At 48.9% G+C, this 17,858-nt stretch overlaps 1 protein-coding gene across 5 annotated transcripts in view; it reads left to right on the top strand.

Annotated features, from left to right (window-relative positions):
* Positions 1-17,858, top strand: part of map7b (microtubule-associated protein 7b) — a 53,171-nt gene that overhangs the window by 32,763 nt on the left and 2,550 nt on the right. For all 5 annotated transcript variants that reach the window (XM_061243079.1, XM_061243077.1, XM_061243078.1 and 2 more), the window contains exons 6-18: positions 2,247-2,357; positions 3,911-3,997; positions 5,379-5,495; positions 8,433-8,581; positions 10,484-10,614; positions 11,218-11,444; positions 12,402-12,567; positions 13,161-13,329; positions 15,118-15,222; positions 15,541-15,591; positions 15,849-15,903; positions 16,191-16,356; positions 17,349-17,557. In XM_061243079.1, coding sequence (XP_061099063.1) covers positions 2,247-2,357; positions 3,911-3,997; positions 5,379-5,495; positions 8,433-8,581; positions 10,484-10,614; positions 11,218-11,444; positions 12,402-12,567; positions 13,161-13,329; positions 15,118-15,222; positions 15,541-15,591; positions 15,849-15,903; positions 16,191-16,356; positions 17,349-17,557 — 1,743 coding nt within the window. The remainder of the gene's footprint in view (positions 1-2,246; positions 2,358-3,910; positions 3,998-5,378; positions 5,496-8,432; positions 8,582-10,483; positions 10,615-11,217; positions 11,445-12,401; positions 12,568-13,160; positions 13,330-15,117; positions 15,223-15,540; positions 15,592-15,848; positions 15,904-16,190; positions 16,357-17,348; positions 17,558-17,858) is intronic.

Raw genomic sequence — 17,858 nt, forward strand, 5'->3', positions numbered from 1 at the left:
CAAATCCAGCCCTGGTTTTATTTTCTCCCGGGTATGTTCATTAACGGAACAGTGAGTGCAACTCCCAGGTAAAGGGAGGGTGGAAAACCAGCAATCCCCGCGACTAGATGATCCCTCCTTTAAAGAAATACTGAAATAAAGTATTTTGCATTCTTGTTTGTACACACTCGATGGGTGTCTCTGAGGTACTGAAGGAGCCCTGTGCCCAAGAATGCCCAAAGAAAAATGTCCAAGTTGTCAGCAGACTTGGTTTTCTTCATCAGTTTAGCTGAAGCGGATTTCTGAGGTTCAGAAAGCAAATCGTTTAAAATATTAATTGAAGCACAAGACTTATTTCTTAACTGGGTAGGGAAAGGATGACGGTCTTACGTCCTCCTAACAGTCAGTCACGGTAGTGCAGGGGATAGCACTGTTACCTGAGTTTGAATCCCGGTCGGGGCCTCTCTGTGTGGAGTTTGCATGTTCTCCCCGTGTCTGTGTGGGGTTCCTCTGGGTACTCCGGTTTTCTCCCACAGTCCAAATGTAAATGAGCCATCCTGTATCAGTAATGCTTAATAATACATAAAATAATAATTATGCGACTGTTACAGGTAGAGTTTGGGCAGGTACAAGAAGGGTACGTAATGGAATATGCTGCAGCATAGTGAGATTAATTTTTCGTCAATATACTGCAATGCAGCACTTCACTATATATGAATATATAAAAAGCCCATTTAGTGTACAGATTGCCACTCTAAGATATTGCAACATTTTATTGAAAAATACACAATAGGAATAGAAATATATGCATCATTGCATTTTCCAAAAGGCCCACATATTTTGCAGTATTTTTATTCTGTCTCAGTGCAGGTATCCCTGTTATTGCTCACACAGATACACACACACACACACACACACACACACACACGTACACACACACACACACACCACAGCATCAGCCAGCCGCTCATCTATCCAGTTTACTGCAGCTAATTTCCTTTTCTTTTCTTTGCATAAAAGTTTATTTAAATCTTTTCACGCTACGCTGCCTCTGCTGTCAGGTGTGCCGATAGGTTTCTTTATAATTTCAGTCTCCATTTATGGCCAAACCTGTCTGTCTGTCTGTGTCTATCTGTCCATCTGTCTGTCCGTCTATCTGTCCGTCTATCTGTCCGTCTGTCTGTCCGTCTGTCTCTCATCTCTGCTGTTTTTGTTCTGGCATTAATACACATGACCATGGGCTTTTTTTTTTTATTTGCTCTGTTTCTCCTCCGATGAGAATCCACCCGCTCACGGTCTTGTTTCCGACTCTTCCCCCTTCCTGTTTGTCGTTTTGTCTTCTCTCTCTCTCTCCCAGGTTCTGTTGAGTCCTCTGTTCTCTTTCCGCTCGATCTCGCCGGGCTAGAGCGACACCTCCAGGGCGAGTTGAGTTCAGGGCGCAGACACGGTACACGGCCGGAGCGTGTGAAAAGCACGCTCCCTCTCCCCGGACGCTCGGTTCCGTAGACAGCGCTCTGCTAGTAGGCATGCTTTAGCAGTAGACCGCTTTAGAGTGGCGTAGTGGCTGCAGTCACACAGGAGACAGTAGGGTTTTGTTGATCTCGTGAAACATCTTTGTGACGATGGATTGAGCTGAGATATCTGACACAATTCGGACCAAGCCAGAACACTCGCATATGCAGCGAGTTTGAACCTCTCCACCTCGCCGCCTCGTTTGCTTTTACCTGTTGAAGACAAATGCATGATGAAAATAGTATTCATTCAGTATTCAGTATTCAGTCATTGTGATGGTTGATCCTAATACCAGGTTATTAGGTGTAATAGCCAGGTATAGAATATATGAATACCTCTAATATATTCTATTAATAAATTGTGCATTATGCTACGTAGAGTAAAACGAAATGGCACACTCATCGAACAGATGGTAGTTGAATAAAGTTCTAGGTTTCTAAGAAATAAAAATGAAGATGTAGGGATCCCCAAGCCCATTCCTCAGAATGTACCGGAATGATTTCCTCACGTTGGCATCGGTGCGTTTGTTCTGTGCTGAAGGGTTGTGTCGGGTAGAGCAGCTCGGTCTGTAGAGGACGGACTCCTGTGTCAGGGGAGAAATTGCAGATGGGAGGGTCTCTCCTCTCCTCCTCTCCTCTCCTCTCCTCCTCTCCTCTCCTCTCCTCTCCTCCTCTCCTCTCCGTAGAGGGCCCCCCTGGCCCCAGTGGCCCCGCCGCCTCCTGGCACAGTGACCGATTATGTCCCGTTTGTTTTAGATGCAGACAGGAGGTCTGTTTCCACGGCGAACCTGTCCAAACACGCAGAACCCATCATTACAAAGCGCCTGTCGTCCTCCTCTGCGACCCTCTTAAACTCTCCAGACCGAGGTACAGTCCCCAACACCCTCCCTCCCTCCCTCTCTCTCTCTTTCTCTCTGCCTCTCCCCCTCTCCCTCTCTCCCTCTCTCTCTTTCTCTCTGCCTCTCCCTCTTTCTCTCTATCTCTCTGTCTCTCTCTCCCTGCCTCTCCCTCCTCTCCCTCCCTCCCTCTCTCTTTCTCTCTGCCTCTCCCCCTCCCTCCCTCTCTATCTTTCTCTCCGCCTCTCCCTCTTTCTCTCTATCACGCTCTCTGTCTCTCTCTCCCTGCCTCTCCCTCCCCTCCCTCCCTCTCTCTCTTTCCCTCTCTCTTTCTTTCTCTCTGTCTCTCCCACTCCCCCTCTCTCTCTACCCCTCCCTCTTTATCTTTCTCTCTGCCTCTCCCTCTTTCTCTATCACTCTCTCTGTCTCTCTCTCCCTGCCTCTCCCTCCCCTCTCTCTCTCTCTTTCTCTCTCTCTGTCCCTCTCTCTAACCCAGAACGCAAGTCTCATCCTGTCCTGACTGTACAAGCAAGCCGTTTCCCTGACAACTGTACTGCCTCAAAACAATAAGTGCAAGACACAAGAATAGAAACCCTTTTACCGTGGTAACTTCAAAAATAGACTTGCACAAAGAACGAGGAGAGCTGGCATGCAGTACTCCCACCCAACACTCGGTCAACTTGTACCATTTTTAAGGTATTGCACTGTAAATGATGTGGGTGTTGATTATAGCTAGCATTATGTTAGCACCCTTACCGGATAGCCCCCTTACCCGTTACATGTTGAACACCTGCCTCTATGTGAACTCAGACCTACAGACAGGACCCCATTCTAGTCCTGGATATTCTCCCTTTCCATGGCTGTTCAGCTGGCTATCCATACGCAAGGAACAGAATGATGGACTCCAGCTCAGTCAGTTTTTGAAGTTACCCAGGTGTAAGGTTGCCCTCTTCATATAATTGTGCTGGTTGTTGAGTCACCAGTGCACTGTATATTCCTCTTTGCCGTACACGTGCTGACTAATGATGACGGATAACCTCTCGGTGACTTGTGAATTTAATTGGATTTGTGTGACATCACCCTCTCTGGCCTCTGACCGCTGTAAGCAAGAATCTGGACCAATCAAGAGACGGCTCTGAATTGTGTCGTGTCCCGTTGGCTCCTCCCACATGCTTTTTTACTTGTCTCGTGTTGTCTGTCACTGTCCGTGGTTCACGAATCATTTGACCTCTTTTGTCCACATTGCCTTGTTTTAATTTCAGATTTCTCATTGTCCTTTATTTCAGTTTCTGTAGTGAAAGGCTGAAAATGACCTGCGGCAAATATTGATTGGATAATTATATTTCAGACATTCATTAGATTACAATGTTACAGTAATTAGGCTAATGCTTATATTTTTGAGAACTGTTTACATTTTAAATGTTTGCTGGTTCAGTGAACATAAACAAACAGTTAGTTGGCTGTGGTGATTTCTGTGTTTTTTTTTTGCCAGCTTTTCAATAACCTTCTCCAGGACGGATGCATTTTATAATCATGTTGAAAAGTCACTTGTTGGAAGTAACATATTTTGGTCTGTCCTCCCAGCCTTACAGAGATGGACGTCCTCGTTAAAAAAATCTCAGTCTAGACCCCGCGTCTGCAAAGACCACAGCCCGCGGGACGTGCCCTCAGGTGTTTCTGGGAAACTGGGGTTTTGGAATTTATTCCACCAAGTTCACTCATGCCTCACAACTCCATATCAAACTGGCTGGAAATTGTGTCTGCCAACACCCCTACTGTGCCCTACTTCATTTGAAACAGACCCAAATCAAGGGCATGTTTAATAAAATGTGCATGATTTGCTCCTATATTTATAATCATAGGTGGTATGCTATAAATATCCCAATTTATTCAGACCAAAGATCTCTATTTGTTTTATACAGTACGTTCAGTAGCATTCATACAAAATCTTGGAAAGCGATCATTTACGTTTGTTTTAGAGTCCATAGTTTTACAAGGCGCAACCGTTGATGGGCACCATTTTGAAACTGTCATTACAGTGTTTACTTTATGACCTCGTTGAAGTCGTCCAATCTCCAGCCTAGTTTCCCCCCAGTGGGCGGGTCTCAGCTGCACCGATTGGCTGCTGCTTGTGTCATCTCACACCACACCGGCCAACCGCCAGAGCTTAGCTTAGCGCTCGCTTCGTTTGAGCTGCACTGCAGATACCTGGAAACGTCATCGTTTTAACACCGTCTGAGGCTGAGGCTAACAGCAACCACAACTTAACACCGTCTGCACGTTAACCAACAGGCCTATCAAAGAAGGTGGCTGTAAGACACATCTGCATCATTACCCACCCACCCCCCCCCCCCGCCCCCACCCCCCCCACCGGCCGGCCGCCATTTTGTTTCAAATTTAAAGTGGCACTGCAGTTGGAATGTGGCTTATTGAGTGCATGTACAACAGACTGGTGAGCTGGGAGAAACAGTGTCTGCGGACTTGCATGTGCTCTGAGGTCCTCACAGTGTGTTTCCTCTGGCTTTGGAGCAGACCGCACGCACGCACACACACACACACACACACACACACACACACACACACGTGTCACTGTGCTGTAGCTGTGTGTGCCTGTGGAGGGGAGTCATCCGGTCGCATGCAGTGCACTCTCATCGCTGTTTAACATGCTGCTGATGCTCGAGGCTGCCCCTTCTGCCACGCTGCACCTGTGCCCACGCCAGTGCTCTGTTTAATGTGTCTGTGTGTGTGTCTGTGTTTCTGTGTGTGAACGTGTGTGTGCCTGTGTGTGTGTGGGTGTGCCTGTGTGTGTGTGTGAACGTGTGTGTGTGTGTGTGAACGTGTGTGTGTGTGTGTGTGTGTGTGTGTGTATGTATGTGTGTGTGTGCCTGTGTGTGTGTGTGTGTGTGTGTGTATGTATGTGTGTGTGTGCCTGTGTGTGTGTGTGTGTGTGTGTGTGTGTATGTATGTGTGTGTGCGTGCCTGCTTGTGTGTGCCTGTGTGTGTATGTGTGTGTGTGTGTGGGTGTGCCTGTGTGTGTATGTGTGTGTTCCAGCCTCGCGCCGGTTGCCTCTGACCCCCTGGGAGAGCAGTGTGGTGAATCGGCTGCTGACCCCGACACACTCCTACCTGGCCCGAAGCAAGAGCGCTGCATCCCTGTCTGGGGAAGCAGGTACCCCACGCGTACACACACACATGCTGACCCCTGCACGTATGCACACACACATACACACACACACACACAGGCACACACACACACACACACACAGGCACACACACACACACACACACACACATACACACATACACACACAGGCACACACACACACACATACACACACAGGCACACACACACAGGCACACACATACACACACACACACACACACACATACACACATACACACGCAGGCACGCACACACACATACATACCCCTGCACGTATGCACACACACACATACAAACACACAAACACACCTGCATGTATGCACACACACTTGATGCACATAGACACACACACGCACACACTCAGACACACACATGCATACACTCACACATGCATACACACAGACACAAGCATGCTCAGTCACTCTCACACACACACACACACACACACGCACACGCACACACATACACACACACACACACACACACACACACACACACACACACCCCTCTCACCGCCTACTCCTGTCAGAGCTGGGCTCAATTCCATTTCAATTCACTCAGTTCAGGAACTTTATGGGCACTGAAAATGCCCATTACTGTCTGTCCTATGAGGATTTTAAAACTAGTGGGTGGAATTTCAGTTGGTTTCTGAAATTGACTGACCTAAAATGAAATTGAACCTCAATTTTCAGCTCGGCTGTAACTTTCCTAGGGTTCGTGATTGTGGTCATTTTGGTATTTTTTTATTTTATTTGGAACAACCCAGCGCTCCTCTTCGCCTGATATCGCAGGCTGCCCGTTTCTTTCGTCTGGCCGTGACTGGTAGCGATCACACCGCACCCAGACAATGCTCCTTTGAGAATGAGCTTGGCCTCGGAGCGCTGTTCTGGGCAGAAACGCTCCTTTAAAATCAGGTCGTCCCATTTTTAGATCGTCCTTCCTCCACCGCTCCTGCTGAACAGCCGTCAGGAAGAGAGTTTTGCCTGCCTTTTAAAGTGTGGGTATGCTAACGGTCAGATTACCCTGCGTTACAGAGACGTTTCGTCAGAAGTTCAAAATGGCGTTTCTAAACGTCAGCTGCGTCCTTTTAAATGAGCAGGTAAATCCGCAATTTACTCCGGAGAATATTATCTGAAGTGAGTTTGTCAATGGACGTCATTAACCTTTCGGTTGACTTTATTTAGCATCGTTATATAATCCTAATACGCTACCCCACTGTGTCGTGAATATGCCACATCATACGAATATGAATTGTCCATATTTGTTTCCGTTAGCAACGCTGACAGAAGTTGCGGGCTTCTGCTGCATCTGTCATCAGCTCATCGTAAAGCGCATGCGCAGACAGGCGTCGAGCCGTTCTGTTTACAGATCCAAATGTTTCAATTTGGCCCCCGTGTCAACGGCCGACAGACAGACCGGTGGAAACGCTTCCCCAGTTCCCCGCTCGCTTTTCCCAGGCTAATGATGACGATACATTAAACTACTGACAGCTCTGATGCAGAGCTACAGCTTTCATTTCAGCGTGTTGTCCATTTACACAGCTGCATATACCGTGTACTGAAGTAATGCAGGTTGAGCATCTTGCTCAAATGTGCAATGACTCTGTCATATTTGGAAGTCGAACCTGAAGATTTTGACCCCAAAGACAGGTTGTGTCGGTTTGATGGATGGATGGATGGATGGATAGATAGATAGATATATTTATATAGTCTCACACTCAAAACGCTTTACAGTGATGAGGGGGAATTCACCTCAACCACCACCAATGTGCAGCACCCACCTGGGTGATGCAACGGCAGCCATTTTGTGCGAGTTTTAAAGGAGTTTCTCTTTGGCCCTGGGAGAGGGTTTTATTTTAATGGCTCTTTTTTTTTTTTTTTTTTGGGATGTCTTTAAAAGACAGGCTTGTGTCTGACCCACTTTGATATAAAAAGGCTGTGCAAGTTGCTCTGCTTAAGTGTCTGCGAAATGCCTTGAAATGTTTTTATTTTATTTTTGCCGTTGTAACATGCCACGGGGGGCCGAGTGTATGGAGGTTTTCATTCCAACCAGCGACTGCCCCTGTTGATTTCAACAAATAACACACCTTCAACCAGAGAGATGGGAACTGATCAGTGAAATCAGCAGGGGTGCAGTGATTGGTTGGTGTGAAAACCTGCAGACTCTGGTTGGGCACCCCTGGTGTAAATACTGAGAGAAAACGCTGCAGTGCTGATGATCTCTGGCTCTGGGGAGCTGGGAGTTTCTCCACAGCCTGGCTGAAGACGCTGGCTCTTATTTAAACATGTTTTTGTTTCTGCTTGGCTGGCACCGGCATGGCTTCATTTCTGCGTTAACACACCGTGCGGATGGATGCCGCGGTCACGCTCTTTTCTCGCTGTGTTGCTGGCTCCTTCGTTGATCTGAATTACTCACGTGTCTGAAACAAATCAACTGCAGTTACTCAGTCATCACTGGTACTTACCCCCCGAACTGTGGGAGTTTGACACGGATCGGACAGTGCGGTGCTGTTTGTCCTGGTCAGCAAATTTATCTAAAAGTCATTTCAACCTGAAAATTAATCTGGAATTGAATTGATATTCATCTGGAGGCGTCTCGGCTGAACCGTTTCCAAACGTTATTTTACTTCTTATATTCATATTTAGTTTGGAACGTGACCCCATGATTTTCACACCCTTAACTCAGATTTAACTGGGTTAACTGGGTTCGTCTGGGTTAATCGCGTGCCTGAGTCGTTTCGATCAGTGATGACTGCAGTCGCCACGTCTCTTGCTCGGAGTAGCGGGTCTAATAGACGCTTTCTCTTCTCTTTTTTTTCCCCTCTCCTCTCCTCTCCTCTCCTCTCTTCCCTCCTTCCATTGTCACGCTTCTCCTCCGCGCCTCCTCCTCCTCTCCGCGCCTCCTCCTCCCGCGGTAACGCTCGCCGGCCGCTCGGCTGCGTAGTCATCCCCGTTTGTCCTCGCTCAGCCTCCTGTCACCCCGGGACCTCCACGTCCTTCAGGACCCTGCAGTGCCGGAACGGCGAGAGGCCCAGAGCGGCGCTCTCCAGCCTGGACAGCGTGCACCGCCGCCGGAGCGCCAACCCCCCCACGGTACGGAGCCGGGCCAAACCCGGGCCAAACCCGGGCCACACCTGGGCCACACCCGGGCCACACCCGGGCCACACCTGGGCCAAACCTGGGCCACACCTGGGCCAAACCCGGGCCAAACCCCGGGCCAAACCCGGGCCAAACCCGGGCCACACCTGGGCCAAACCTGGGCCAGATTTCTGTGTTTTACTGAGCGTGCCTGGTGTATTAGATCCTATGCGATACTCTCAGATAAACTCAGATATTCTCAGTGGAAACCCTGCCTTCTGGGCCTCTTGGTTGGCTCAGTGGCACCAGGCGAGATCAATCGAGCACAGAAAAGTATTCGAAACCGAAGCAATTAAGTAACTGACCTAGGTCTGATCAGTCCATATCAGGTCATAGGTCACCTGTGCCATCGGTGTATCTATGTGTGGACATAGAGCTGATTATGGCTCTATGGTAGGCCATCTTAGTCTAGTGTTGATTATGTCTCTATGGTAGGCTGTCAATCACTGGTTATGGCTCTATGGTAGGCCAACTTAGTCTACAGTTGATTATGTCTCTATGATTGGCTGTGTCAGTCTTGTGCTGATTATGGCTCTATGGTTGGCCATCTCAGTCTAGTGCTGGTTATGGCTCTATGGTAGGCTGTCTTGTAGTGTGTGTGGTTGATGTTTATTGTGTGTCTGTGTTTCTCTTTGAGCTGTAGCCTACAGACCTTTAGCTGTGGGGCCTCCTGGCTGGCCCTCCTTTGCCATAGTATCTCCACGTGGCCATTAAAATAAAGGTTAAAGTAGATTGAATAAGAAAAATCTGTTTTACAGGAAGGGTATTTTGTTTTACTGTGGGTTGTTTAAGAGACGCTCTTTTCCAGAGAGCCTTACAGAAGTGCACCATAAAAAGTTAGGTAAAGATCAGCACACCCATTGTCAGGACATGAACCTACAGCGGGGCTCTGAGTTATATAAGACATAGAGCTTTAATTTTCAAATAGAAGTGTTAAATGCAGCACGTCGTACATCATCTGAAATGCACCAGTAAAACTGTCTGATGTCACCTTGCAGAGGTATGGGGATGGGAGGATAATCCATCAGGCGGCCATTTTGTGGTTTGTGCATCATGGAGCAGCTGAATCTATATCTGAAGCCCTTTTTAAAAGCTATTTTTGTGGAAGTCTGTGCTCTTTAAAATGGGTCGAGAGGACCCAGAGTGTGTCCAGGGGCCGGTAAGGATTTGGGAATCTGCAGGGTAGGGCTGATTTGGGCTAATCCTGTTTGTTAATGACTGGGACATTGGTGTGTTCTGGGGGTAGGGGTGGAGATGGAGGTGGGGTTAGATTACCCGGCGGTGTTATTAGTCTAATTAGTTGGTCTGTCTCCTTCATTTGGCACGCAAGGGTGACTTGTGTTGCGTTTCATAACGCACACAGTCTCAGATGCTTAGATGTGTTAAGAGATGTCCAGCTTTTTTCTCATTCAAAACAGTCTTTTTCTAAATTAGTTCATTCAAGTTTATGGCAAATGACTGTTTTTTTTTCTTATTCCAGTTAATGGCCAAAAATGGCCTCTCTATATTTCCTCAGATATTCTGAGGGCCAGTTCCACAGACACAGATTAAGAGAGATTCTCCACACAAAACTCATTTTAGTCCAGGACTAGGCTTAATCTGTGTCTGGGAAACCGGCCTTAAGTGTTTGGCTCAAACGTATTTTCCCTCTCAAGATAGTGTGGTTGATTTCACAATTAATGTGAGCTCAGGTCATCTGTTCCACACTGAAAGAGCTCTGTGTTTTCCTCCTCTTTGTGCCCTCTGAGGGCAGTCTGTCTCCATGCAAAACGCGAAGCGGCTCTTTGCTCGACAGGGGCCGCCCCGAACGTTACACCGGCTCCTCCTCACAGGTTGTTGTTTTTGTGATTAATTAAGGGGAACAAACGAGACAAAGACTACGTGCGGAAGTCTTGGAGCAATCTCTCTGTCGCTCCCCCTGTCGACGTGAAGAGGTCGTGGTGTCCTGGCAACCAGAAGAGCAGAGCGACACTGCCCTCTCCAGTGCGGTATGGGAACTGCAGGCGTTCGAGGAGAGAGGAGTCTTTCTTCCTCTCATAGAAGTCAGTGTGTGCTTGTTAGGGGCCCAGTATTTGTTTTTTATAGGATTATGCCAACGTGCCCAATCAGTTTCCTGAGTCCCACTGTGGTGAGATACCATCTCATTAGGTTTCCTGCAGTTGTCATGGTCCAAATGTGAAGCTTCAGTCTCTAAATACATGGATAATTACCATATAATCCTGCTGAAAAAGTTGCCCCAAAATAGTTTAATGAGTAAATGCAATTGTTTGTTCAGTCTGCATATGGTAATTGGGTGGTATTTATACATATATTGTCATTTACTCCTGCTTCTGCCTCTGCTAATAATAATATTATTCATAAAATCATAAAATAATGATTATGAAAAAATACAATAGTGAATGCTTCTTATAATTGTCACTCGATAATACATCTTGTTACTCTGTACAGCATCTTTGTGACAGTCTATAAAAAGCTCTATAGACATAAAATTGAATTGAATAATCTCTTAAATCATCTCGTAAGAGTCCTCTGCTGATTGGAGGTTTTTGCTAAATTCCTGCCTAATGATTGGTCCGTTTCCCCTGTCCCAGAGCCAATCACAAGGCAGCCCCACGGCCCCCCACCCCAAAGCGGGTGAGGTCCCCGCCCCCTCCCCAGGCCCCGCCCACCAGGGAGGAGCCTAGCTCTCCCGGCCGGCCCCTGTCTCCCGGCAACGTGCGGCCGGTGAGGGCGGAGCCACAGGGGGAGGAGCTTGCAACCCCAGGGAAATCGAACCGCAAAGCAGAGACCCCAGCGCCATCGAGAGATCCGCCCAGCGGTGAGTCCCGTGCAGACTCTACTGCCATAGCGACCAAAAATGTACAAATGCAATGCTCTCCCAGGGGCTGGTGAAAATTTTCTTTCAGCTCTGTTTATTTATGAAATTAGATGAATTTCAGTTTATCGATTTGAAATGTCATCCTAGAACATTATGTTCTTTTTTTTTTTTGAGTGCATGAATTGAATTGCAGTTCTTTTTCTAAATTGCCTTCTGTCATGAGCAAAAAAAGACCAGTGGACCAGTATTGATCTCAGATCACAGCTGATAATAAATAACGCCAATGGGAACCTAATCCTCCCACACTTACTGGAACACACTTCATGAATATTCAGTACAGACCCTGAGGTCCCTCAGTAGGTAGCTCATGGGCAGGATTTGGGATACATAATAACATTCCCAAAAGCATATTATTTTCTTTATCCATACGTGCATTCAAGATGGCTGTGTTTGCTGTGAACAGTTACTGCAGAATTTTTTGAACAATAAACTAAAATGAACATTCCGTTTAGTTTGTTGCCAGCGCCTTAAGTTTTTAATAAAAATGGAAGCGACTAAACAGAGGGTAATTTTTTCTGATGATGGTCCTGACATTAATTATATTATATACACTCCGTACTGTAATTAAGCGCAGTGAGTTGTAACCGCCAAATAATTGTCAACTCGTTTGCTGGGTGTCTTCCTTGTTGGCAACCATTTTGTTCACCACACACAACCTCTTGCTAGGTAACATTAGCTAACGTTTATGGCGGACATAAAAAAAGTTTGAATATGTTGGTGAACGTTAGCCGTCTTGAACACGTCTCCTCTCTATAATCAACCTTTCCCCTTTCCGGAGTAATAGAGATATTTGCGAGCTTCAGTCTTTCAGTTCATTTTCACTGTTACTCAACGTCAGGTGGCCGCTGTTTACGTTTACCATTGAAAGTAACGGTATGACTCCTCCTTTCCTCGCAGACTCCTCCCCTCCCTCCGTGGCCACGCCCCCCGGCGCGGGGAGGCTGTCGGCCGGGACCACGGACCCCGAGGAGGCGACCCGTCTGCTGGCGGAGAAGAGGAGGCAGGCGCGCGAGCAGAGAGAGAGGGAGGAGGAGGAGAGGAGGCTCAGGGAGGAGACAGAGAGGTGAGACCCCCCCCCTCCCGCTCCTGTTAGACAACAGCAGCACACTGGCGTCCATTTTACTGGGGTACAGAGTAGCAGCGTGGTACATAAGGTGTTTCTGAGTAGGTTGATGTAGGCTCTTTGTGGGTGTGGCTCAATAATTGGACCTAGGCCAGGAGTAGCCAACCCTGTTCCTGGAGAAACATACTACCATCGTGTATGTTTACACTCCAACCCTAATTTGGCTAACCTGACTCCGCTAATTAGCAGCTCCACAATGTATCTAGCTGTTGTATGAGGTGTTGCTTTGTTAGGGTTGGAGTGAAGACCTACAGGACGGTAGATCTCCAGGAACAGGGTTGGGCAGCCCTGCTCTAGCTGTTGAATGAGAGGTGATTTGTTACGGTTGGAGTGAAATCCTACAGGACGGTCTACAGATCTAGATGGAGGAGATGGCGCGCAGGCTCTAGGTGTGACTCAGTAGGTGTGTGTGGCTCAGTGTGTGTGTGTGTGTGTGTGTCGGTCGCAGGAGAGGACGGGAGCAGATGGCACGCAGGCTCTAGGTGTGGCTCAGTGTGTGTGTGGCTCAGCGTGTGTGTGTTTGTCGGTCGCAGGAGAGGACGGGAGGAGATGGCGCGCAGGAAGGCGGAGGAGAGAGCCCGGCGGGAGGAGGAGGCGCAGCACCTGGCGGAGGAGAGGAGGAAGAGGGAGGAGGAGGAGAAGCTGGCCGAGGAGGAGAGACTGCAGCGGGAGAGAGAGGAGGCCGAGCGGCTGCAGAGACAGGTCAGAGAGAGGGGCTTCATCAGGACCGCAACGCCACCGTCATACTGTCAGGACCGTAACGCCACCGTCATACTGTCAGGACCGTAACGCCACCGTCATACAGTCAGGACCGCAACGCCACCGTCATACAGTCACAGTCAGGACCACAACGCCACCATCATACTGTCACAGTCAGGACCGCAACGCCACCGTCATACAGTCACAGTCAGGACCACAACGCCACCGTCATACAGTCAGGACCGCAACGCCACCGTCATACAGTCAGGACCGCAACGCCACCGTCATACTGTCACAGTCAGGACCGCAACGCCACCGTCATACTGTCAGGACCGTAACGCCACCGTCATACAGTCAGGACCGTAACGCCACCGTCATACAGTCAGGACCGCAACGCCACCGTCATACTGTCAGGACCGTAACGCCACCGTCATACAGTCAGGACCGCAACGCCACCGTCATACTGTCAGGACCGTAACGCCACCGTCATACAGTCAGGACCGCAACGCCACCGTCATACTGTCAGGACCGTAACGCCACCGTCATACAGTCAGGACCGCAACGCCACCGTCATACTGTCAGGACCGTAACGCCACCGTCATACTGTCAGGACCGCAACGCCACCGTCATACTGTCAGGACCGTAACGCCACCGTCATACAGTCAGGACCGTAACGCCACCGTCATACTGTCACTATAGTCACAGTCAGGACCGTAATGCCACCGTCATACTGTCACCATAGTCACAGTCAGGACCGTAACGCCACCGTCATACTGTCAGGACCGTAACGCCACCGTCATACAGTCAGGACCGTAACGCCACCATCATACTGTCACCGTAGTCACAGTCAGGACCGTAATGCCACCGTCATACTGTCACCATAGTCACAGTCAGGACCGTAACGCCACCGTCATACTGTCAGGACCGTAACGCCACCGTCATACAGTCAGGACCGTAACGCCACCATCATACTGTCACCATAGTCACAGTCAGGACCGTAATGCCACCGTCATACTGTCACCATAGTCACAGTCAGGACCGTAACGCCACCGTCATACTGTCAGGACCGTAACGCCACCGTCATACTGTCAGGACCGTAACGCCACCATCATACTGTCACCATAGTCACAGTCAGGACCGTAATGCCACCGTCATACTGTCACCATAGTCACAGTCAGGACCGTAACGCCACCGTCATACTGTCAGGACCGTAACGCCACCGTCATACTGTCAGGACCGTAACGCCACCGTCATACTGTCAGGACCGTAACGCCACCGTCATACTGTCAGGACCGTAACGCCACCGTCATACTGTCACTATAGTCACAGTCAGGACCGTAACGCCACCGTCATACTGTCACCATAGTCACAGTCAGGACCGTAATGCCACCATCATACTGTCACCATCATACAGTCACCATAGTCACAGTCAGGACCGTAACGCCACCATCATACAGCCACCATCATACAGTCACCATAGTCACAGTTAGGACCATAACAGTCACCATCATACAGTCACCATAGTCACAGTTAGGACCGTAAAAGTCACCATAGTCACAGTCAGGACCGTAACAGCCACCATCATACAGTCACCAGCATACAGTCACCATAGTCACAGTCAGTGCTGTAATAGTCACCACAGTCACAGTCACTATAGTCACAGTTAGGACCGTAACAGTCACCATCATAGTCACCATAGTCACAGTCGGTGCTGTAACAGTCACCACAGTCACCAGTGAGCAGGACTGCGTAGTCTCTGTGTTGATCAGCGGGGCGGTCGGGTTTCTGCAGAAAGAGGAAGAGGAGGCTCGCCAGCGGGAGGAGGACGAGCGGCTGAGGCTGGAGAGAGAGAAGCACTTCCAGAAAGAGGAGGCGGAGCGACTGGAGAGGAAGAAGGTGGGTGTGACAGCTACGTAACCATGGTGAGGGAGGGCGGGGCCTGGAGCGCACATTCCACAGAGCATCAGCCTCGTCACAGACTCCCCTCCAATCACAGAGGTGGGAGGTTCAGATTATTTGTGCTTGTATCTGGACGTTTCCTGGAGTTACATTGATGTTGGTTGTAAAGTAGCAGTGGATAACTGCTAATTCCTCGGAATTAATAAAAAAGGACGAGAGAAAAAACAGCTAGTAATCACGGTTTGGCTACCATAAATAACAAAAAATACCATGACGTGAAAGGATTATGTTTCATAATTGATTTTTCGTCTGCAGCGTCTGGAGGAGATCATGAAGCGGACTCGGCGGTCGGAACCAGCAGAGAAGGTATGGAGCTGTAACCACGGCAACGCGGCTCACAGCACAGCAACACTTTCAGTGCGTCGCCAGTCACTCAAAACGCGTGGAGCCGTCAATCAAACCAACCGTATATTCATTCATAAAAACAAGTTGCTGATGATTAGCTTGATGATTCGCCCCTTTTCTGAGGTCAATGAGGAACACAGTAACTGCCCACCTCCAGATTATGTCAGCTGCATTTTTATTTATTTATTAATTTTTCTTTTTTTTTCTTTTTTTTTCAGAAATCTGTTCCGCACAGGAACGGAGAGTTCTCTGAGCCGAAAGCGGAGGTAACAGGTGCGTCACTCCCGCGTCTCATTCTCCTCAGTCGCCTCACCAAAATATTGGTTTCGATTTTTGAGGCTGTCGTTAATTAAAACACGATGCACCCGTCACCGCCTCATGGGAACGTGGAGCCCGATCTCACCTGTATCCTCACCTGTATCCTCACCTGTACCCTCACCTGTACCCTCACCTGTACCCTCACCTGTATCCTCACCTGTACCCTCACCTGTATCCTCACCTGTACCCTCACCTGTATCCTCACCTGTATCCTCACCTGTTTGTGTGCCACGCCCGTGCAGCCCCGCCCCCACAGCCCACCCCGCCCTCTGTGACCGTGACCGAGGAGGACCAGGACCTGGAGGACCAGGACCTGGAGGACCAGGACCAGGACCTGGAGCACGTTGACCGAAACGGACACAGATACGCCGGGGGCTACGCTCCCGCACTGCCCACCATCGCTGAGAGGTGAGGCCCTGTTCACTTACACCTCTACCGTCCTCACTGGAGCACAGAATAAAACACGGATGGTATTCTGTGGTTTATACAATGAAAAGAAATAAATCACCACACACTCCACATTTGGCCCTTTAAATTGAAATGCTGTCTCGTATCCTGGATTACATCTCTGTAACTAAAGGCAATTCTAACAGATAAATGATATAATTGGTCAATCGATCTGAAGAAATAGTATGCTGAAGTATACCGTAAGTACACAATAATATACAAACGTTAAGAATACATAAAGTATAATTAAGGTTAATAGGCTTAGTTAGTCTGCCATTTATTCACATGGGAATAGCTGGCATGTGGTGGTCATGACAACAAAAAAATAATAAAACAAAACAAGAAAGGTCATACAGTGGTCGCTTCTCCCAGTGTGAACATGGACATTTCCAGTGGTCACTAGGGAAAGTTTGTTCTCGATTTTCCTGAGTCACTTCTCTACCGCCTGGAACCCACAGAGAGCTGTAATGCCTTTTAATTGATGACTGATGAAAAGATTTTACGTTCTTCTGGATAAGAGCGTCTGCTAAATGCCTGTAATGTAATGTAATGTAAATGATAAAACTTCCGAGAAATGTAAGTATTTATTTGACTGTCAATGTGGATAGGAACAGAGGAGGATGTCATTCTGATTTGAGTATCTCAGGGAAGACATTTATTCTAGATCAGTGTTCAACTACAATCCTCGGGACCCACTTGCCAGAAGGTTTTTGTTGTAACCAGGAACTCACACACCTGACTGAACTAATCACGGCCATTCTTTTGTGGTTTGATTGCTTCAGTCTTTAAACATAATAGGTGTGGGAGTTTGGCCACAACAGAAACCTTCTGGCAGGCGGGTCCTGAGGACTGGAGTTGAGAAACACTGTTCTCGAGTGTAGCTACATTGTTCTTATTGCTCTGCATCGAGAATCCAGAGACCGTAATGATGTATCCTCCCCCCACCCCTGCAGCACCTCCTCGCCCGAGGCCCGCCCCAGAGAGAACGGGGTCCCGGAGCCGGGCCTTGACGAGGCGTTCGAGGAGGTGATCTCCCTGCCCGTGGGCGCCAGGCTGGTCCGGCTGGAGGACGATGACCTCATCCCCGTGGTGGCGTTCCGGGAGAACGGCTCGCTCCGGCCCCTGGCCAGCGTGGAGGACGTGCAGGCGCGCCAGAGAGCCGGTCGGTGATGGCGACCGTTAACCGCTCGCGTTTTGTGCCGTTACACCGGGGCTGTCAACCTCAGGCCTGGGGGGGGGCCCGCAGTGCATGCTGGTATTTGTAGTTTCCGTTCAGTAAGCAGCCCAACCTAGGGTGTGTTAGTAACAAGGTGTGTGGACAGTTTAGCCAATCAGTTCGCTGACACTGCGGCCTTCCAGGACTGGAGGCTGAGGCCCCCACGTGCTACACCAGTATGTCACCCACAGGTCTGAGGCCCACGAGTGGCCCTTCCTGGTCATTTCTCCACTTGCATCAGGATTGT

The sequence above is a fragment of the Conger conger genome, chromosome 5, assembly GCF_963514075.1.
Source record: "Conger conger chromosome 5, fConCon1.1, whole genome shotgun sequence".
NCBI classification, from domain to species: domain Eukaryota; kingdom Metazoa; phylum Chordata; class Actinopteri; order Anguilliformes; family Congridae; genus Conger; species Conger conger.